The following is a 24,253-nucleotide window of genomic DNA, read 5'->3' on the forward strand; positions in this document are numbered from 1 at the left end:
ATACTTAGATGCTTGACCTCACTGGCTCCACCCTCGGCACTCACTTCTCGGGTCAGCCAAGCATTAGTACCCACAAAAACTCCCTATGGTGAACATTGTATCTCTACTAAGAACCGTATGTGTGTGGGCCGCTACCAAAGGTCCGACCTCCTGCCCCAACAACTAGAAGGATTTGGGCTTCTAAAACAAAAAGGTGCTAGTAAGGGCATCCGCTTGTGTGGCCATACATGTGACACTTTCAGCTCTGTAAATACAGAAGGCTCCCAGCCGATAGGGGTTATGCCCTACAACTGATCAAATAAATTTGATCAAACGAGTTTATGGGGAGACATAGTGTCGGTATGAACTAATCAGCACACATTATTCATAGTTTTCACCATGAATATAGTTATTTATAGTGGTTTGGAAGAAGATGGCTTTTCTTTTGCTACCACTTGGGTCGTTCTCTTCTCACTAGTAGTCCTAATGACCACACGGGAAGACAGACCCTCTAAAGATTAAACAAAAAGAGCCTATTGCTCAAGACACAAAAGACAATGATTCAATTTTAGTGCACCAATTAAAGTGGTTGCTAGTTTATGAAAACAAGGCACACAATAAAAATCCAAAAACCCTTGCCAAGGACCTAAAACAAAGATTTATTAGTAGTTTGGATTGTTTGAAATAATCACCCCTTCCTGCAAGCACACAAGTTAGGTAAATTTTAAATCCAAAAGACTTTGTGAAAATAGGGGCCTTCAACCAAATGATTTTGCTTTCAAGACAAGCTGCACCAATTTCGTTAGCTAGATCTAAAAATGTTAGCTCAAAATAAACCAGATCTGAAACATTAAATGCAAGACCAAAAACTAAATCAATAAACTCCAAAAATGAAACCAATGCACACAGACGTGGTTACCTTCGACACAGACATGACTCTCTGATGCAAACGTGACTCTCTGATGCAAATGTGCTTCTGTGAGACACAAATGCAGATCCAGAACCCAGACACGACTTCTGGACACAGACGCGTCTAAAAACACTACAGACGTGACTGAGGAACACAGACATGATTTTCAGAATCTGCAAAATAAAATATTGTCGAGGACATAGACGCGATTCCTGATGTCACAGATGCGGCAAAAAACCAAAAACACAATCCGAAAGTACACAGGCTCGAAAATACCAAAATGTCATCGAAAATGTTAGATCTGCAACTTCAAAATACAAAATCTACAACAAAATGTTAAATGCAAAAGGGACAAGAGTCCCACCGGGCGTGCCAAAATGTATATGGTGAAAATGGATAACAATAATAACGATATTAAAAGGCTAAATGAATTCAACCACAAAACCCTAGCCTAACAACAACAAAGATCCACCATAACATATGAAGATTACCTAAGACAATGCAAATCAAATGAAATCACAAAGATTATACCATCACATGTCCAATAGGGTTTGAATCTCCATTCTTCCTATCTCCATTGATCTTGCTTGATATAGTTGGTCTCAGATTTTATGTGCACAAGAGATCAACAAAGAACGGAATGTGGTTGCAAGTAGGATCTCATATGCCAAGTAGTCAAATTGATCAAGGAGTTAGGTAGTTAGGATGATTGATTAGGGTTTGATAATGAGGGAAGTATCTCCTTATATAGAAGACACTATATGAAATGGAGGGATAAGATTGAGAGGTGTAAAAGGAGGTCGGCTATGATTAGAGGGTAGGTAAAAGAAATAATAAAATAATGAGAGGGGGTAGGTAGTGTAGGAATTAAGAGATGAATGACATGTGTCATGGGTAGAAAAGGTTAATGAATTGATTAAATAAATAAAGATTTATTTAATTAATAGAAGAAGTGAGATCAATTAAATAAATAAGATATTTATTTAATTTAGGAAAAGGATAATTTAAATAAATAAATATATTTATTTAAATGAGAAATAAGGCTAGAAGAGGATAAATGAATTAATTAAATAAATAAAGATTTATTTAATTAATAGAAGAATATTTATTTAATTAGACTGGACAATTTTTGGTGTCTACAGACTGAACATAGAAAGGAAACACAAAATTAAGAACCTAGAAAATTATACTTTCCTAGGATGACAGGCATGCATTGCCACTATTTGTCCAAGAAATTTGGCCATTTCTTGAAGTAATCCCACCATTTCTGTAAATTGGATTTTTGGAAAAACAGACCTCCGCTGAACGATTTGTGCGCAAAGATGGTGGTCAGAAAAGTGGACATCACCTAAAAAAACATTGAAAAAAAAGAAGCACATATGCAGTATTAAAATTTGAAATCACTGGGTACGTGCTTAGGTCTATTGTCCCCGAGCCTAAAGCAAAGATAGCGTGTACGCAGTGATCTAGGAAAGTGATTGCGTATGCCATTTTTAGTCCTAAAAAACACGTATGTGATACTTGTCAATAAAAGTTTTTTTAAAATCGACTGGGTCGTATTTTCCCCACGACTGCAACCTTTTTTTTCTACATTTTCCCCACAAAACCACAAATGAGCTCCCACTTTTCTCCACCAAATGCTATGGATCAAAGTTAGTTTTTCTTAATTTTTGTTTTTCTTTCTCGTTTATTCAATTTTTTTACGTTTTGAATTTAATTTTGTTTATTTTGATTAGGTTTTTTTTTTTTTAATTTCAAAAACCAAATTTTGATAATCCACAACAACAATAACAAGATGCACCTCCTAAAAACCCCGAACAAAACCCACAAGATAAACCTCCAGCTCCTCCTTTTGACCATACACTTAATACACAGGAGTGATTTATTAATCAGTTAGGGAAAAACATGTCTAAAATAAATAGACTAATTAATAAATTGAAAAAATCAGAGCTTGAGCATCATAAATCCCTCGCCACTAGCCTAGAAACATTAACTAGTGGTGCCACAGCCGTTTCCAAATAAATTACAAAATGGGGAAACTATAGGGATATGTGTCGTCAATACTATGCTAGTGGGTTATCATACGAGGGAGTGAAAAACAAAAATATTAGTAAACAAAAGTTATGTGTCATTTTTGTTGATCCTAAAACTAGTGAGTCGTTGCCTCTTAATGCAAAAAGGTTTCCCATACATTGGTGTACCAATGTGCAGACAAAGAATCTTTTTTGGTAGAGGTGGTGGATGGTCTTTGATGATCCACCTTGTAATAATTATGCAGTGCCATTGTATTTTTTGGGAAAAGTATACTGTGAGTTTGTCCTCAATGTGCGGCCAAACTATTTTGACATGAGAGAGTTCCATGGTAGAGCTGGCGGCTCTGCCCAAGATAGACCTGGGGTTCGTAGGTGAGTAGTCGCAGAGAGCCACCACCCCTTAGCACCCAAACCCAAAGTGCATCAGCCTATCATAGTAGATCTAAAAGAGTCGATGGAGCTACAGACTCTTCAAGAAGCCACAACATTGACTGGTGCCATCATCCAACATGGGACACAGTTTGCACACCCTTTTGTACTAGATGATGAGCCATTACTTGCTCCAGGTGGTGATAGAGAGCCATTCAACATGTGTGTGTTAGTTGCTCGAGGATATGTATGGGATGGATGATGAGGTCGCTACAGATGGATTTGCATCTCATTCATGCATGATTTATGGGAGTAGATGTCAAACCCGCACGACTGAGGATGTGGTGCTGACAGAGGAGTTGATGGACATGTTGTTTGGCCATCAGCCACAGACACAGGTGTGTTGATTTGAGTTCATAGCATTTTATTTATTAGTCACTTTAAATTTTTAATTACATAAATAAATTTTTATTTATACATCAATTTAAATTGATACAAATTATAAGCATTTCAAGATGCAGCAGCGGTATCCCATACTCCTCCCGCAGTTACTACAGCTGCAACTTCGACACCTGATGTATAAATTTTGTAACATGTTAAAACAAGTCCAATTTTCGGTTTGTAGGTGTTCACAGGGGACAAAATGTCCCAGATTGATGACATCACGCTCTAAGTGATCAATTTTGGCCTACAAGGCTATACGGTATCATATTTTGTACACACTTTCTTATGTATTGTTTTGATGGAATATGCAACTCATTTCATTTTAGACTTTTAAAATTATGTTTAATATTTATCTGTACTAATATCTCATGTTAATTTTAATTTTTTAGGGTACCCCCTCTGTGTCTACGCCTCGTCCTAAGCAAAAGAAATACTCAAATATGCCAAAACGTGGGAAGAAGGTAATTCAACATATTTTTAGTTGTAAAATTGTTTGAAAATATTGAAATTGTCTTAGTTGGTATTTGTAGATTGATTAGTGTTTTTTGTCTATTTTACATGTACAATAGCCATTGAGCTATGTGAATTTGTTGAATGCACTTGATACACCCGAGGATCGAGAGAGGGCGGAGGTATGTATCTCTAGTTTATTTTCTTGATTTCATGATTATATGCACATGTACATGTGAACTTGTGATAAATTATAATCTTATATTTTTTTCATACAAGAAATATTCATAGCTGCTTCATCAATGGCGAGCCGTCCTCCATGTACTCAAGAAGCATCTCAGGATCCAGTACTCTTTTGTTTGATATATAACATTAATTGTTTTTAACCTACAATACTTATCATTATATTAATTGTATTTAATATTTGATCATTTTTTGTATAGGTAATAGCGACAGTTTCTCCATCCATGGTGAGCCATCCTCAGTCCATTGGAGAAGCATCTCAAGCACTGGTACACCATTGTTCTCTATATTATAGCTTTTAAGTGTTTTTTAATGTATTTATGTTAGTACATTGTATTAATTGTACATTTAATCTACAATAGACCCCTTCGTGGTTCAGCCATAACTTGGATCCTTTGAAGTTTGTCTTTAAGAAAACTCCTAAGACTGACAAGGAGATGAGAGCGAAGATATTAGATTCGAGATCAACCGATGAGGTAATCTACATTTCAATTGCAAAGAAATTATAGTTAAATGCATGGTTATGTTGTTAATTGTGAACTATTTTCTACAAAAGAATTCTAACTTGGCTTTTAAATTGTGGTTTTGCACCCATCTACAGAGCCATGTATTGCATCGAAGAGGCTCAATTTTGATGATCCACCATAAGTTTAGGATCATATAGTGTTAGTTATGGTCATAGAATGACCAATACATGTAGATATATTCTACATTTTTATTGTATATCGATTTGTACATGGCATATGCCGCACTTTTGTAATACTTGTATTGACTTGGAAGACATGATTATATATCTATATATATATATGTGTGTGTTGATATTCGATATATATATATATATATATATATATATATATATATATATATATATATATATTCGATCCAATAAATGTGTATTGAGTTCATTATTGTGCATTCGTTGTATTTCATGGCTGCCCTTTTATAAAGTTAATTGATCATTTGCCAATGTAATCAACAATATGAATATAAACAACAAAACTCTATGATATAAAACATTGCAATCATGGAATTTGATTTGATAAAATTTCTAAAATGTTGAATTAACCCTACAAAACTCCTTGTATTCAGTTCATTGTTGTGTATTCGATGTATTTGGTGGCTTCCCTTTTATAAATTTAAATGAATATTTGGCTATGTAATCAACAATATGAATATAAACACTAAAAATCGATAATATGAATATAAACAACAATATGTGTGTAGTGTGAGAGCACCCTCATGCTCGCAATGGTCAAACTTTGGTTCTCATGTTGTTTTACCATTTTTTTATCTAAATAAGGTAATTTGGGACCATTAATGATCATTTGAAGACATTTGTAAAAGCTTAGGTTCATTTGGATCAAAGATATAAAAGTTGCTCAATTTTTTTCAGAATAGCTCAATTGTGATCAAAGTTGTCAAAGTTGTCAAAGTTTGGCTTCATTTGGATAAAAGATGTTAAATTCTCTCAGTTGTTGTCAGAGTTGCTCACTTGTTGTCAAAGTTTCTCACTTGTTGTCAAAGTTGCTCAGTTGTTGTCAAAGTTGCTCACTTGTTGTCAAAGTTGCTCAGTTGTTGTCAAAGTTGTCAAAGTTGCAAGATAGCCTAGAATTGATTCCATTTGTCATGTGCACAAACCAATATCATAAGCACATTCGGGTGGGCAAGTTTATGCTATGCATTCTCCTCTCATGCATCCCAAAGCACTGGAACGTCGAGAGTCCTACCCTACCGGCGTGATCTCTCCAGTGCCCTGAGTCCAAAAAATTGTCAAACTTTGACAAATTATTTCTTCCAGTCCAGGACACATATGATCAATCCGTTAAAACCTGTGGGGTCATGTGAGATTCTTCTATAATGGCCTATCCCGGTTTCTGATGACTCGGAGCCATTTTCAATCAATAGAATTTTTTCACTTGCTGCAAAAATTGTCAATTGCATGCAATGCAAAGTTGCAAGATAGGCTAGAATTGATTCAATTCATCATGTGCACAAATCAGCATCACAAGTGCATCCAAGTGGGTAGGTTTACGCTAGGCATGCTCCTATTGTTCACCCCAAAGCGTCAGAACATCGAGAGTCACACCCTACCGACGCGATCTCTCAAGTGCCCTGAGTCCAAAAATTGTCAAACTTTGATGGATTGTTTCTTCCAATCTAGCACACATATGATCGATCTGTTTAAACCTGTGGGGTCACACGAGGCTCCTCTAAAATAGCCTATCTCAGTTTCTGATGACTCGGAGTCATTTTCAATTGGTAGCATTTTTTTGCTTGCTGCAAAAACCGTCAGTTGCTTGCAATGCAAAGTTGCAAGATAGGCTACAATTGATTTGGTTCGTCCTATGCACAAACCACCATCATGAGCACATTTGGGTGGGTAGGTTTATGCTAGGCATGCTTCTCTCATGCATCCCAGCACATCAGAACGTTGAGAGTCATACCCTACGGACGCGATCTCTCAAGTGCCTTGAGTCCAAAAAATGGTCAAACTTTGACGGACTATTTTTTCCAATCCAAGACACATATGATTGATCTGTTTGAACCTGTGAGGTCACATAAGGCTCCTCTATAATGGCCTATCTTGTTTTTTGATGAGTGGGGCCATTTTTAATTGGTTGCATTTTTTCACTTGGTACAAAAATCATTAGTTGCATGCAATGTAAAGTTGCAAGATAGGCTAAAATTGATTCGGTTCATCCTGTGCACAAACCAACATCATGAGTGTGTTGGGTGGGTAGATTTATGCTAGGCATACTCCTCTCTTGCATCCCAAAGAGCCATAACATTCAGAGTCATACCCTATCGGCGTGATCTCTCAAGTGTCGTGAGTCCAAAAAATTATTAAACTTTGACGGGTTGTTTCTTCCAATCCAGGATACATATAACTGATTCGTTTGAACTTATGGGGTCATGTGAGGATCCTCTACAATGGCCAATCTTGGTTACTGATGAAAAAGCCATTTTCAATTGGTAGCCATTTTTAGAGGGGGAGAGAGGGAGAGAGAGGGAGAGGGAGAGTGGGAGAGAGAGATTAAGTGAGAGAGAGAGAGATAAAGAGGGAGAGAGGGAGGGAGAGAGGGAGGGAGAGAGATGTGGAGAGTGGGAGAGAGAAAGGGAGATCGAGAGAGAGAGGGAGAGAGGGACAATGGGAGAGGGAGGGAGGGAGAGAGAGGGAGAGAGGGGCAGAAAGAGAGGGAGAGAGGAAGAGGGAGATAGAGGGGGAGAGAGAGAGAGAGAGAGAGAGAGAGAGAGAGAGAGAGAGAGAGAGAGAGAGAGAGAGAGAGAGGAGTGTGGTGGAGGGATGGGGTTTATTGTAGAGTGTTTGGAGATTTTGCCACTATGGTGGGAGGTGGAGGCATCTTTCTTCCTTATTGGCACACAGGTGAGGTTAATGTTAAGGGTCATATTATGGATGCTGCATGAAGGCTTTTTTTTTGGAGATATCTATTGTTGGAGTTGTGCGTTTTTCTCTAGTTAAAGTTGTTACTTTAAATGAGATGGGGTTTCTCCTGTCTATTTTGTGCTTTGGGATTCTCCCACTATTTGTACTAGTTATGGAGTCCGATGTGCTTTGGGGGTTATTTTCATTTGAGATGGCTTTAACGGGGATATTATTTTATGTTTAATGTGAATGGGAGGATGTCTTCCCTTGTATTTCACCATATTTTCTCTAAAGAGTTTTGGAAATTGGTGAATTTTACTCTACTATTTGGATATCCTTTGTTTGGATCCCTTAAATCACTCTAAAGATTGTGAAGGATTCTGTTGTGGGTGTATGGGAGCTTCCTAGTTCTAGTTTTAGCTCTTGGGAAATTGATATTAAGGTGATTTTTTTTTATTAATCCTACAATTATCCTACTTTTTTGGTATCTGATTAAGGCTAAACCACTTTCTAGTTCCTTTTTTCCTCAGCCTTTATCATTTGCCTTTATGAATTCTTGTAAGATGGTTCTCTGTGTTCTCATTTTTGTTGTTGTAAATAACTCCCAGTTTTTGCATTTACGGTGTATTTTGCCAAGCTGCTTGTGGTGGTTTTATGAGGGGTTTTTCATTGTTTAGGTCTTGGTTATTTCCAAACAACCCCCTCTTGGTTTTTGGTGTATTTGGTTGGGTTTTTCTTTTGCAGGTCTTTAGAGTAACTTTGTTCTTGTGAGTGATGCTGGAGCTCAATCTTCCTAGGCTTTTATTTTTCAAAAGTGAGCTTTTGTTGTTGTTTCCTGAACCTTTTTCCATCATTCTTTGATTGAGGTAGAGAATTTTCCTATAAACATGAATACTATTCATGTGGGTGAGGTTGGGGTTACTTCTCTCACTTCTGCTATTGAGGTGAATTCTTCTCCTATTAAGGTGGGTATTGTTTATGTAGGAGAGGCTAAGAGTTGTTGTAAGGGGACTAGTGCTGCCCATTTTTTAGCTACTGACTAGAAGGGGGTTGTTGTTGCATTTTTTTAAGACATCTATCATTTTTCTCCAATTGAGACAGAGAGTAAGGATAGTAATGGGTGCTTGTTCATGCATCAAATGGAGGTTATGGGATCCTTTTTCAAAACCCACTACTCCAATTCTCAACTAGAGTTTGTCGATCAATTACTTTTTGGAGTCAACTGTCTAAAATAAAAAATTTCTCTATTTTATTTGAAGGTTATGCGAGCCTTCTCAAAATCTATTGTTAAGGTTATGGGAGCCTTGCCAAAAAATTTGGTCATGTGTCTCTGAGTGGTCTTGATTGATGACTTCATTCTTTTTTTTTTACAACTGCTTCTTTGATTCTTTATTTTTTTTATTGGCTATAGGTTGGTTGTTGTTTGTCTATGTAGTATTTTTTTGCAGTCTTCTTTAAATGGGTTCTGTATCCCCACAAAATCTATTTGTACAAGATTTTGATCCCTTTAAAAATTGTTTACCCCCTTGATAAAAAAATAATAAAAAAGCTTACTAGTTTTAATAATTTTAATAACCAAAGGCCTTATGGTAATAATTGATGGAAACATCACTAAAGATAGAAAAAAAAGGTAGGGGACATTTTCTATATAAGAAAATATGATCACACCCATAGTTTAGCAAAAATGGGCTTGTGAAAAGTGTAATCTAGAGTTGCATGTGTGTTCTTTGATTATATTCTCATTCACCCTATGAGTTGTATAGTAAACAACAGAGTCACTTACCAATTCCTAACCTTGTGTGTCTAGAAGATTTAATGACACTTATTATAAATTTTCTTAATCAACTCACCAATCAAATATGAATGCTCCCTGGATTGTGTCAATGAAAACTTCCAATGATAGTGTGTTCCAAACTAGGGAGGACCAATATATGAACCTTGGGAATTCTAAAGAAGTGATAGGGAGTAAATGGATTATCTTTTGATAAATGTCCTATTTACTACTAAAGATTAGATGGCATTCACTTTTCTCACAAAGGTGAAGAATTATTAAAGGCTACCCTATAATATGATATGTGAATAGTTGCATGACTAGTTGCTCTACTATGTGTGTGATGGTAATAGAAGATAAACATTGTATTGGGAGGGTTAATAGGAAATCACCTATAGCATAGGGGCGATTGATGCCAAGTGATACCTAGGTTGTGAAGAAGATAGATAACATTATCACTAAGTTCACAAGGTGGTGTGTGTTGGAAGTTATTTCTTAATTGGTGAAAAAATACATCACCATGGCCTAAGGGATATTGCAGTGGGACTCCATTGAACTAAGTAGGTTCAATACTTGGGAATAATTGCATGAGCCAATATGACCCTTAGGATGGAGGGTAGACCTTGTTGTAATATGGTACACACAAAAACCTTATCCTCAATATTTGATGGCATACTTGACCTGACTAGATCTAAGATACATCAAATAGATTTTGAAATTGATCTTTGAATAAAACCAATCATCTCTTGAGTCTATGACATTGGTTGATATAGTAATTGTTCATTTGGTTGGGGTTTTTTAACCCACAAACACTATAAAAGGAAACTCAAAGCAAATGGCATGTTAATCAAGACCAATCAAGATCATATTAACTTGAAAGTATATGTAGTTATTATATTCCATTTTGTTTATTCGCTTATATGATATTTTGATTATGTAAACCTAATATTCATTCTATTTGTCGAATATGGTCATTGTATATATGTATGTTGATTTTATGATAAAAATAATTACACTCATGGCACCACTATTGGAAGAAAGGATCATTTTGCACATTGCGGATGAAAGATATGAAAGATTGGTTATCCATCCTTTAGGTGGTCTTTTTTCTTTTTCTTTTTTTCCTTGATCCTCGTGCCCTCCCCTACCCCACTTCTCTTTATATTCTGTCTCAAATCTGCAACTCAACATCTTTCATGTCTTTGGAATTCTTTTCATCCCGATGATGAATCATAGAGTGTGATTCGAAACGTTGATGGAAAAAAATACACACAATCGAATCGAGAAAAATACATAAGAATATAAGATGGATTGTGGAAATCTCAGATCTTTAATTTAAGGTTTTCTTTATCGAAATAGTTATAGCTTTGCCCCATTAGACTTCCAAAATGCTCTAGATTGTTCACGTATATTCCTCTCAAAAGGATTGAATGAGGGCCTTGATTATGTTCAATGTTTTTCTAGCTTACTTATGCTACATATGGACACATATACTGCATAAGGATAGGTCACCTTTACACAATCAAAAGCCTGAGAGGAAGAAACTCGATATGAAATAAATTTACATGTAGTTTAGAAAAGAAAAGAAATTAAATATTTTCTTGTTGTTAAATTATCTATAAGGATGAAATGTGAGGAATGTAAGAAAACAATACGAAGCAACACTAGTGAAAGACACCCTTCATAAGGCATTTCCAAAATGTCAAGATCTACTCCCACTCCTAATATACCCATGTTGATTCTTTCCTTGTCCTTGTTGCATTTAACTACACTCTATTAAATTTAATTGCAAGAGACCCTACGCTAGATCATTTACCAATCTTGTAAATGACAACTACCTCATTCTGTACTTCATGTACAAAACGTATTATTATATTTCTTCAACAATTTGAAGATTCTAAAAAGCGGTGAACTCCTCACCCAATTAGATTGTCAATAATTCATTTTTACGCCGAGAGGCGTTCCTACAGTCACAGCAGGGGGGAGTGAGGGCATCTGTGTATACACTAAAGAAAACGGAAACCTTGGCCATGCATTGTAACCGCTCCAAGTATGCGTGGACCGTTAAAGAAAATGGTAGATTTGTGATTGCCATGAACGTTACTGTAAATGTTCAGGTTGCGATTGCCATTCTGCTTCAATGTAACACAATGTAACGTTACTGCATGCTACCCTTCATGCGATATAATAATCCTCCGGAGAAGAGAGAAAAAAGGTTTTTGATCCCAGCACCAAAACAACAAGCTTTCAGGTAAGCGAATCCAGCCCTGTTATTGTCTTCAACACTGATCGCTACATATTGAGATCTCTGCATATTGATACTAATCAAAGCTTTAATCATTCTTCATTGGTTCATAAGCATTTTTCTATAGAATAGATAATCAAGCTTTTATTCATTCTTCATTGGTTCATTCTGCATATTGATATGTTAATCAAGATTTTAACAGGGGTTATCATAAAGTAGAAACTAGAAGACCATTCATAGTACCTAAATCTCATAGACGTAGAAGAGGTGGATCAAGGCATACAGCAAAGAAGAGGATCTACTGTCACGACAACCACAGAGAGGATACCTATAAAATATTTGAATAATGTATTGATTGTATTGTTTAAGCTGTGAATAGTGTCATGCACATGTAATCATGTCAATGGTAATCAAACAATCAATTATGCTTAAGAGAACAATACCTAATTAGTTGAAGTGATGTGAAATTGACGCTTAGAGATTTCGGTCCCACTACTCTTTAACCAATCAAATTTAAAATAAGTAAATAAAGAATGAAAGGATTGATATGGAATTCTTTTCGACAAACAAATAGAAAATTTCATATATCTTTACATCATGGTAATGTATAAAATAAATTTTTAATATATATTTTTGCATAGATTGTTATTATAGAAAGATTAAAAAGAAAAGAAATAATCTACTTTCCAATTTAGAAAAAGATTAAAAAAATGGAAAGAATCTTAATTTTCAATTTGGAAAGACAAATTTAATTTGGGAACTTAGAAATGATTTGCATTAAAAAGAAAAATATAATATCTAAATTTTTTTAGAAAGATTCTATTTCTATCTAAATTTTAATTTTAAATTTAGTATTCAAAGATTTAAATAAATAGAACGTATTTTCATTTTACAATTCAATTGATTTGCATGCAAAAAAAAAAGGAATATTATAATAAGAATGAAATATATTTCTATTTTTCTTCAAGTGATTTGCATAAAAAAAGGAACAATAGAATAAAAATGTTAGATTAAATTCTATTTTTTCTCAATTACACAATTAAAAAGATACTCTATTCACTTAGTTTCTATTAATGCATTCACAATATAACTTTATTAATCCTTTTTACACATATAAATCAAAAGGGAATTTTAAAAGCATGTGCATTCGTGAATAGAATTTTGCATAGACTGTTATTATAGAAAGATTAAAAAGAAAGGAAATAATCTAATTTCCAATTTAGACAAAGATTAAAAAAAATGAAAGAATCTTAATTTTCAATTTGGAAAGATAAATTTCTTTGTTTCTAAATTTTTATCATAAAAAATATATTTTTTCTAAATTCAAACTTACATAGACAAAAACTTAAAAAATAATATATAATATTTAAGATATAAAAAATATTTATTATTAAAAGTTTCTAATTTATCATATAGATGTGATTTTTCTATTTTAGTTGAGTTATGAAATATTCAAAAATAACACATGATGATTAATTTAACAAGGTCAAAAAGAACTTTTATGTTAATTATAAAAAATTTAAAAGGTTAAAAGAAAATAGTTTTAATTAAAAAAAAATAAGCTATTTTAAAATGCCTTAATTTTATTAGAACAAATTTTAAAGTTATACATTTTATAGAAGTATTGAAAAATTGTACATAATAATGAAGATAATAAGTTTTATGAATTTACAATCCTACAATATTAACCTTAAACTTAATGTTACTTTAATTTAACCCTAAGCCTAAATTAATTGAATCATAATCATAATTATAACCCTAATTGAAATCTAATACTAATCATAACTATGAACAACCACTTATCATAATCAAACCCTAACCTTGACAATATCCTTAATCTAGACCCATTTGAACCCTAACCATAATCTAACCCTAAACTTTGCTCCAAACCTATAATTAAGCCCTAATTACAAGTTAACCTATAATCTAACAATAATTGAACCATAGCCCTAGATTTAATTCTAACCCTAATTGAACTCTAGCCATAAACTTAACCCTAACCCTAATTCAACTTTAATCATAATTGAACATTAATCCTTATTAAATCCTAACCCTAATCTACCCCATACCTTGATTCTAACTAAGCCCTTACCATAATCAAACCTTAAGCATAATTGAAACCTAACTATACTCAATATTAACCTTGACCATTATCCCTAAACCTAACTCTTACTTAACCATAACCAAAAACCCTAACCCTAATAATAACCCTTAGTCCTAACCATAACTCAAAATGTAACTCCAACCATAACCCTATTCCTAATCTTAACCATGATGTAGACCATATCCCTAACTGTAATCCTGACACTAATCCTAAACCCTAACACTAATCCTAACCCTAAACTAAACATAACCATTATTTAAACTCTAATCCTAATCCTAACCCTAACCATTATTTAAACCCTTATGTCATTTAAAACTAAACCCTAACCCTAACCTAACCATAGTTCTAACCCTAAATATAATGTAAACCCAAACCATAATCCTAATCCTAACACTAACCCCTAACCCAAACCCTAAACATGAAGTAAACCCAAATAATAATCCTAATCCTTACACTAACCCCTAACCCAAACCATAACCCTAAACCATAACTTAACCCTAAACTTAAATATAACCCCAATTGAATTCCAACCATTACCTAATCGTAAGCATAACTCTAACTATAGAATTAAACCCTACATACAACTTCAACCTTAATATAACCCTAATTAAAGCCTAACCTAATCCAAACCCTAACTCTAACTGAAATTTAATCCTAATTGAATTGTAGCCCAAACCCTGACCTTAATTAAACTTTAATAATAATTTAATTGTAACCCTAATGTAATTGAATCGTAAAGCTAATTCTAACCCTAATTGAACTCTTATGTACTAACCCTAATTATAATTAAAACCTTGCCATAATCAAACCCTAACCTTGACAATATCCCTAATCTAGACCTAATTGAACCCTAAACCATAACCCAATCCTAAACTTTAGCCTTAATCTAACCATAATTGAATCCTAACCATAACCTAACCTTAAAATTAAATATAACCCTACAATTAATCCCTAACTACAACTTTAACTCTAATCTAATCATAACTAAATCCTAGCCTAAACTTAATCCTAACCCTAATTAAACTCTAATCATAATTGAACTCTAATTTTAATCTAACCCTTACCATAATCAAACCCTAATCATATTTGAACACTAACTTTAATTAACTATAACCTTAACCCTTAATTCTAATCGCTTTAATTGAATGATAACCCTTACCTAACCCTAAAGTTAACTCTAACCATAGAAATAAACCCTACCTACTACTTCAACCTTAATCTAACCCTAACATGAGCCCTAACCTTTATTGAATTCTTATCCTAATTTAATACTAACCCTCATCTTCACCATGCCTTATCCTAACCAAAATTGGACCCTAATTGAACCCTAAACTTAATTCTAACCCTAGAATTAAAAGTTACCATAGTTGAACCCAAATCCTAATTGAATTCTAGCCCAAACCCTTACCCTAATTTAACCCTAACCCTAAAGTAATTGGATCATAATCATAATTCTAACCCTAATTAAAATCTAATTATATTAATCATAACTATGATCAACCACATATCATAATCAAACCCTATTTGACAATATTCCTAATCTTGACCTAATTGAACCCTAACCATAAAATAACCCTAACCTTAGTTAGAACCTTATAATTAAGCCCTAATTACAAGTTAAACTATAATCTAATGTAATAATTGAATTGTATCCCTAGATTTAACTCTAACCCTAATTGAACTCTAGTCCTACTTAACCCTAACCCTAATTGAATTTTAATCATAATTAGACACTAATCCTTATTCAATCCTAAACCTAATCTAACGCAAATCTTGATCCTAATTAAGCCCTTAGCATAATCAAACTCTACGCATAATTGAACGCTAACTTTAATTAACTATAACCTTGACTCTTAACCCTAAACCTAACTCTTACTTAACCGTAACCCTAAACTCTAACCCTAATAATAATCCTTAGTCCTAACCCTAATACCTAACCCTAACCCTAATCAGAACTCAAAACTTATCTCTAACCCTAATCCTAATTTCCTAACCTTAACAATGACGTCGACTGTATCCCTAACTATAATCCTAACGCTAACCCTAACCCTAACCCTAAGGTAAACATAACCATTATTTAAACCCTAATAACCCTTATGTGATAAAACTAAACCCTAACCTAACTATAATCCTAACCCTAAACTTGTTCATAACCCAAACCCTAAACATAATGTAAACCCAAACCATAATCCTAATCCTTACACTAATGCCTAACCCAAACCATAACCCTTTAAACCATAACTTAACCCTAAACGTAAATATAACCCTAGAATTGAATTCTAACCATTACCTAACCCTAAGCATAACTCTAACTATAGAATTAAACCCTACCTAAAACTTCAACCTTAATCTAACCCTAATTAAACCCTAACCTAATTCAAACCCTAACACTTATTGAATCCCTAATCCTAAAAGAATTCTAGCCCAACCCTAACCCTAATTAAAATTTAATCCTAATTTAATTGTAACTCTAATGCAATTGAATCATAAAGCTAATTTTAACCCTAATTGAACTCTTATAAAAACCTGAACTATAATTAAAACCTTACCACAATGAAACTCTAACCTTGATAATATCCCTAATCTAGACCTAATTGAACCCTAATCCATAACCTAATCCTAAACTTCAACCTTAATCTAACCATAATTAAAACCTAACCATAACCTAACCATAAATTTAAATATAACCCTACAATTAAGCCCTAACTACAACTTCAACCCTAATCTAACCATAACTAAATCCTAGCGTAAACTTAATGCTAAACCTAATTAAACTCTAATCGTAATTGAACTCTAATCTTAATATAGTCCTTACCATAATCAAACCCTAATCATATTTGAACCCTAACTCTATTTAACTATAACCTTAACCCTAACCTAGATTGAAATTTAATCCTAATATATTCCTAACCTTAATCTATCCCAAACCCTAATCCTAATTGAACTTTTATACTAATTTAACCCCAACCTTAATGTAATTGAACCATAACCCTAATTCTAGCCCTAACTTTGATGTAAACCCTAAACGTAATTATAACCCTAACCATAAACTTAACCTTAACACTAAACCCTAACCCAAACAAATAGAAAATATTAATAATAATTGCAACAATAATATTACATATTATTGCAACAAACATTAATAATATAATATTATATAGTTCTATTTTGAATTTTTAATTGTTTCCCATGTTGTGCCATGACTGCTACTAGCTTACATATATTTGATTTTAATCAATTATATATATAATATGCCGAGAGATATCCTTCTCGAGGCGCCTATTTTTATCATGTACCTCGAACTCTAATAGGCACCTCGAGAAGGATATCTCTCGACGTATTATATATATATTTGATTAAAATCAAATATATGTAAGCTAGTTTAAAATATTTTTAATTAAAAACTTCACATTTTGCAAAAGAAAAATGATAAATATTTGTTTCACATTAAAATATGCTAACCTATAAATGATAAATAGATACACTAAATCATATATTCTTAAAACATCGGGAGGCAAGGAAGACGCAAATCCCTTATATACATCTATTTTCAGAAGGGTCAACATCAACAATATTCAGTCAAATATGGAATGTGAGTGAGATATCATAGTGCCATCGGAACAAGTTTAGAGGGCCACACGAACCTTCGATACAGTGTTTAACATTAAACGTAGCGTGGGCCAGGAAAGTTCCCTGGCAGCTTCGTAGCCCTTCCGCGAATTTACGAACAATTTGCGTGTATTTGTGTTGATAAGATGGGAGGAAGCGTAGAAGAAGTTGGTTTTCGCCTCCGCAGAAGCATCCGTCGCAAATCCCAGAAGCCTCCATTTACATCGTATTCTCACTCTGCGCACTACTATATATAGACACATCCTCTTAACACATCATCATCATTCCATTGATTTATTAATTTTATCTGCTTTTGCACACGCTCAGGAAGAAGCCAAATTTAATAGTGCTTACATCCAATCTTGTTTGGAAAAGGTTAGCATTGTTTCCTGCACTAATATGGTTGTTTTCGTCTGAATTTGTTATGTATTGAACAATTTTTTCGCAGGTTGCTCCTTCCTTCTCAAACTATAATGGCAATCTCAACGAACGATGTTTCATCGACCAGCGATGATGTCATCAATAGTGTCGAAACAGTTTTGAATGACTCCTCTGCACAAGAAATATGTGAAGTGCTGAAAGCCCAGGAAGACAGATATGATGGTGTAATTGTTGACGTAGGGAATATGCAAAACGATGCCACTCGTTTTGCGACTTCACTGAAAGCATCACTTTTTCAATGGGCGCGCCAGGTGAGTGATTTTTTAACAACAAATACAAACCACTCAAATAAAAGCGAAGGACAATAAATAATAACATAATTCATAGTTGTCGGCTGTGCAGGCGAAGAGAGCGGTGTGGATTAAAGTGCCCAAAGAACAGGCAACACTAGTTCCCGTTGCGATTGAGGTATGTTCTTATGAAATTCGTTACCACCATTGATTTTTGTTTGGCTGCAAACCATTTATTTTGAAAATTCTTTGACATGGGTTTCCGTTTCAATACAATCTGCATATTTAGGCAGGATTTTGGTACCACCATGCAGAGCCTTCATATGTGATGTTAGTGTATTGGATCCCTCAAATTCCTTGTACCATCCCTCATAATGCTTCGCATCAAGTGGGAATCGCAGCTTTTGTATTCAACGACAAAGGAGAGGTAACAATGAGGCATATCAGAGTGCTTTTATTCTTATATGTTGTATTGGTTCCAGCCTAAATTTTCTCCTCTTCTCCATAGCAACGTAACTATAAAAAACATATTCACTGCTTTGATTGTTTTTTTGTATCGTCTTGATTTTTCCTTTATTAGATCACTGGGAAAATCTAATTTGGAAATAAATCAAGTCAAACAAAGATTATCCAGTTCCTTACAGCACTGAATCTGATACACAAACTGTCATGACAATGGCAATACAGGTTCTAGTAGTTCAGGAAAAGTGTGGACCTCACAAGGATTCTGGGTTGTGGAAGATGCCAACAGGAAGGGTTAACCAGGTATGAGGTTTAACTTTCTTAATCGAGCCTCGATAAATAAATTTATGAGACTGTAGTTTTGATATGAGATGACTAGACACCCACTGATCGATTTATAGGCAATTTCTGTCTAATAGGGGGAAGGCATTAAGGAAGGGGCCATAAGAGAAGTTCATGAAGAAACAGGGGTGAATGTCACTTCTCTGACCTTTTTACCACTCTAGTTTTTCACTTCTTTGCATTATTATTTCCGACATCTTTTATAATTTAGCAATATTCTTGAGTTTTTGCAGATTGAAACAGAATTTGTACACGTGGTCGGATTCAGGTAAAGAAAATTTTGATTACGTTACACGTATATCCTTCCGATATTTAACTTTTCAGATCTCTAATAGTTGTCGGTGCATGAACTATAGGGATGGTCACAATTTTCTGTTTGGAAAATCCGATATGCTCTTTGTGTGTATGCTGAAATCCGTTTCTTGTAATATTGTTATACAAGAAACCGAAATTTCAGCAGCCAAGGTACGTCTTTAAACATTTGGCATGATTCATTAAGCTGGATAGTTTTCAATATCGTCAAGTGATGTTAAAATTTGTTTTGTTCAGTGGATGGCCATCGAGGAATTCGCAGCTCAACCTAAAAATGAAGAGATTACACTTCTAAAAGATATGATTGGCGCATGTGTGACCACCATGGATGGACAATGTGAAGGATTTTCAGCCATTGAGATCCCTGCTAACTCCCGCAAACCTTCTACTTTTTACTGTGGTGCCGTTCATACTGAATAATCTATCATGTTTGGTGATTGGAAATCAAAAATTCAGTGGATTTAAGCGATCTAAATTTTACTGTCAACTCTACCAGTCAAGCAATTTTTGTATGAGTGTTCCAAACACTACATAAATTCAATATTATTTTTAATTCTGTCTATTCATTCATGTGATACAGCTTATCTTAATATTGCTAATATTGCTGTAAAAATATTCGAATATGTTCATACGGCCATCAAATTTAGAGGAGTTTGGCCACCACGTGTCTGTTGTAATTATTTCCATTATAAAAAAAGTACTATGAAGCAAAAAGTTTCTTCAGTTTTTTCTCAAGAAAATCTTTTATGATTCACAAACATTGATGTCTAGAACGAAATCTTCTCATCAAATGGATGGAAGCTTCTTAGAGTTTCTAAAGTATGATTATGATTATTTTAACAAAAATCACTGTTGCTCATTGAAAAAAATAGAACTATAAATATATTTATATTATATTCTTCAAAAGAAATAATGAAGAAGGGTCTATTTGAACTTTTATTTATTTCTTCTTAAAAAAAATTGAACATTTTTTCTGAAGATAAGAATCCCAAACCAACTAGAGGAGGGCAACAAAAATGAGCTTAGCAAGACCACTTTGAAGAAAGAAATTGTTAGAATTATAAACAATTTCAAATATAGAAATGGAGTGCTATTGTTAGAGTGACCAACCTACGAGGATACATGTTTAATTTTAGTGTCACTTCCATGATGCCAAATTTATTTCTTTTGTATATATTTTATGATCTTCTTTAAGAAAATTTGATCATTGATAGACCATTCCAGTATAAGCGCTAAGCCATGAATAGATGTTTTTGATAAAGATAAATGAATTTTACATGGACCCGAAACCAAACGTTTTACAAAAGCCAATGATCATCCAAATAGACATAAAACAATAGCAAAACAGGGGAGCACCTCAGAACAGTCATGAAACCAAAAGAGACACAGACAACAAAACAAAACAAAAGCACTCAATTAAGAGAGTGTGCCATCTCCTTGTTCTTCAGGATGGAATTCTTATTGATTTCCTCCAGCTCCTCCATAATGAATCTAGAGGTGCCCTTATTGTTGCTCCTGCTTCTGGTCCTCGAACTAGGGCCTGTGGTTTTGTTGTCTCCAGCAACCTTGTCTTCACCTCCAAGATCTTTCTCAGTTTCATTGTGAATGGATTTGTATTCCAGAACCATGACATTGATCTTTTCAAGCCCCTCTATACTATTATTCATGGCTTCCTTGCTTATGTAGACCAGGTTCTTGAGGTTTTTCTTTATCTCCGCCATAGACTGCTCCACCTTTTCAATTCTTTGTTCATGGTTGTATTTCATCACCTCGACATCTTGGGAGAGCTTCTGAGTCATAATCATAAGCTTCTCAGATTTGCTAGGCTCAGGCGAGGCTATGAAGATATCAATAATCTCCTTTACCCCCACTTTGAGGGTATCAATTTCTCTCTTCACCCACTTCCAGCAGCTCTCTTGGCTTCTACTCACTTCCATCACCAGGTTCATTAGAGTACTATTCCTCTGTAACCCACTGTTCTCTTCTTTAGACATGGTCCCTTGCTTTTCCTTCAGGACGTTAATTGGAATGTCCAGTTTAATTTCCTAGTCCGAAGTCTTCAGACCATAGTCCTTAGCTGCAAGCTTCTTCTTTTTAGAAAGGGGCTCGGCCTTAGAAATTAGTTTACTGGTAGATTTATATTTGCTGGCCGCCCATCTGGGGGGATTCTTATTGCTAAACATCCTAGGGGTGACCATCATATCACCTTCTTCCACTGGCTTATAATCAGGGTCGTCAAAAGGAATGGCACCCCCACTATCCTCCAAATCCGTTTCCGAGTCAAAGACTTCCTGAATATTAGTGTGTTGGCCTTTCTCAGATAGAGAGGGCACAACTTCATGGATCTTAGCATACTCCATGATGAATAGATGTTATCGAAGTGAATGAATTCCATTACCTCACAAATGCATTTGAAGATATTGCAATTCTCTTGTTTATTGTATTTTCATTGTAAGAAGGAAAAGAATCCTACTACATAATAACAAGGGACAATAAATAATAACATTAATTCATAGTCGTCAGTTGTACAAGGAAAGAGAGCGGTGTGTATTCAAGTGCCCAATGAACAGGCAACACTAGTTCCCATTGCATTTGAGGTAAGTTCATGAGAAATTCGATACCACCATTAGTTTTTGTTTAGGTCTAAACCATTTATTTTGAGAATTCTTTGACATGGGCTTCCATTACAATACAATCTGCATATATGTGATAAATTTGTTGTAGTTATTCCCATTATGGAATAAGTATTATGAAGCAAAAAGTTTCTTCAGTTTTTTTCAAGAAAATCTTTTATGATTCACAAACATTGATGTCCTAAACAAAATCTTCTCATCAAATGGATGAAAACTTCTGAGAGTTTCTAAAGTAGGACTATGTTTATTTTAACTAAAAAGACTCTTGCTCTTAAAAAAAAATAGAACTATAAATATATTTATATTATATTCTTCAAAAGAAATAATAAAGAAGAGTCTATTTGAACTTTTATTTATTTCTTCTTCAAAAATTTTGAATATTTTTTCTTAAGATAAGAATCCCAAACAAACTAGAGGAGGGCGACAAAAATGAACTTAGCAAGAGCACTTTGAAGAAAGAAATTGGTAGAATTATAAACAATTTAAAAAATAGAAATAGAGGGCTCTTATTAGAGTGACCAACCTATGAGCATATGTGTTTAATTTTAGTGCCACTTCCATGATGCCAAATTTGTTTCTTTTGCATATATTTTATGATCTTCTTTAAGAAAATTTGATCATTCATGGACTATTCCAGTACAAGCCTTAAGTCATGAATAGATGTTATCGAAGTGTATGAGTTCCATTACCTCACTAATGCATTTGAAGATATTGCAATTCTCTTGTTTATGGTATTTTCATTGTAAGAAGGAAAAGAATCCTACTAAACTTCTCCAATATGACGCGTTACCAATAAATGTTGACAAGTGACTTAAAACTTCATCTAACACCATCCATCTTCATACTTCACTACAAATTTGTTACCATCATAGATTTTTGGTAACCCAAATCTAGTTCCCAAGAAAAAGACAACACTAGTTCTCGTTGCGATTGAGGTAAGTTCTAAACAAATTTGTTACCATCATAGATTTCTCTTTGGCTGCAAATTCGGGTACATGGGTTTCCGTTTCAATACAATCCGCATATCATGTGATAAATTGCAGGTAGGATTTTGGTACCACCATGCAGAGCCTTCATATTTGATGTTAGTGTATTGGATCCCTCAAATTCCTCGTACCATCCCTGACGATGCTTCACCTCATGTGAGAATCTCAGCTTTTGTATTCAACGACCAAGGAGAGGTACAAATGAGGCTTATTAGAATTTAGTGCTTTTATTCAAATATATGGTATTGGTTCCACGCTAAATTTTCTCCTCCTCTCTTTAGCAACGCAACTGTATAAAATAAATATTCACTACTTTGAGTGTTGTTTGTGTTGAGTTGATTTTTCTTTATTAGATCACTGGGAAAATATACAATTCCTATAACACTAAACATTAATGTAATTTGGAAATACATCAAATCAAACAAAGATTATCCAGTTTCTTAAGAGTGCTGAATCTGATGCATATGTTTTCGGTATTTTAACTTTTCAGATATCTAATAGTTGTGGGTGCATAAACTACACAAATGGTCACAATTTCTTTATTGGAAAATCCGATATGCTCTTTGTGTGTATGTTGAAGTCCATTTTTTGTAATATTGTTATACAAGAAACCGAAAATTTAGCTGCCAAGGTATGTGTTTAAACCTTTGGCTTGGATAATTTTCAATATCGTCAAGTGATGTTAAAATTTGTTTTGGTCAGTGGATGGCCGTGGAAGAATTCGCAACTCAACCTAAAAATCAATAGAGCAAACTTCTAAAAGATATGAATAAGTATTTCTTGAATAATCCCTTTATCAAATACTTTTCACCTTATTATTTTATACTCGTTATTTTATACTTTTCATGAATAAGTATTTCTTGAATAATCCCCTTATCAAATACCTTACCGTGTTGTATAATTTTATTGAGCCTATCGTTCAAGATTTTAGGCTATTAGTAAAATTTTATGGGTCACCTCATTAATGTGGATGAAACTACTGCAAACTTCACTAACACCACTTTCACTTGATTATTGGTTAAATTGGATTTATCTAAACCTATCAAATCAAAGGATTTTTTGAAGTCCTAGATCATTCTTGGTGTCAATCTTTGATATATGAGAGTGTTCCCTTTCATTATAGACATCTCTTTTTCATAGGTCATTTGGCTTCTTGTTGTTCTCACCTTAAGGTTGTGAGATCTTGGACTGTTGGTACAAGGATTCTATTTGTGAACATTTTATAATTGGTATACATTATCTTAATTATTTTAAGGCTCGAGTCTCCTAATATTGGTGGGGAGGTGCTCCCCCCTTTTCCCTTGG

General features: G+C 34.1%; 1 protein-coding gene across 1 annotated transcript; it reads left to right on the top strand.

Annotated features, from left to right (window-relative positions):
* Positions 1-17,797: 17,797 nt before the first annotated feature.
* Positions 17,798-19,895, top strand: LOC131053230 (nudix hydrolase 2-like). Its single transcript, XM_057987845.2, has 9 exons — positions 17,798-17,917; positions 17,991-18,234; positions 18,326-18,391; positions 18,503-18,640; positions 18,901-18,978; positions 19,095-19,145; positions 19,251-19,285; positions 19,374-19,482; positions 19,567-19,895. Exons 2-9 carry the CDS (start codon positions 18,016-18,018, stop codon positions 19,747-19,749), a joined length of 879 nt encoding a protein of 292 aa, XP_057843828.1. The 5' UTR covers positions 17,798-17,917; positions 17,991-18,015; the 3' UTR covers positions 19,750-19,895.
* The last annotated feature ends 4,358 nt before the right edge of the window (positions 19,896-24,253 follow it).

Source organism: Cryptomeria japonica, chromosome 7 (assembly GCF_030272615.1).
Source record: "Cryptomeria japonica chromosome 7, Sugi_1.0, whole genome shotgun sequence".
Lineage (NCBI taxonomy): Eukaryota > Viridiplantae > Streptophyta > Pinopsida > Cupressales > Cupressaceae > Cryptomeria > Cryptomeria japonica.

Coding starts and splice junctions, on each gene's coding strand:
- LOC131053230 (XM_057987845.2), top strand. CDS start 18,016: ATGGCAATCTCAACGAACGATGTTTCATCGACCAGCGATGATGTCATC. Junction 18,392..18,502: donor TAGTTCCCGTTGCGATTGAG/GTATGTTCTTAT, acceptor CTGCATATTTAG/GCAGGATTTTGGTACCACCA. Junction 18,641..18,900: donor TATTCAACGACAAAGGAGAG/GTAACAATGAGG, acceptor ATGGCAATACAG/GTTCTAGTAGTTCAGGAAAA.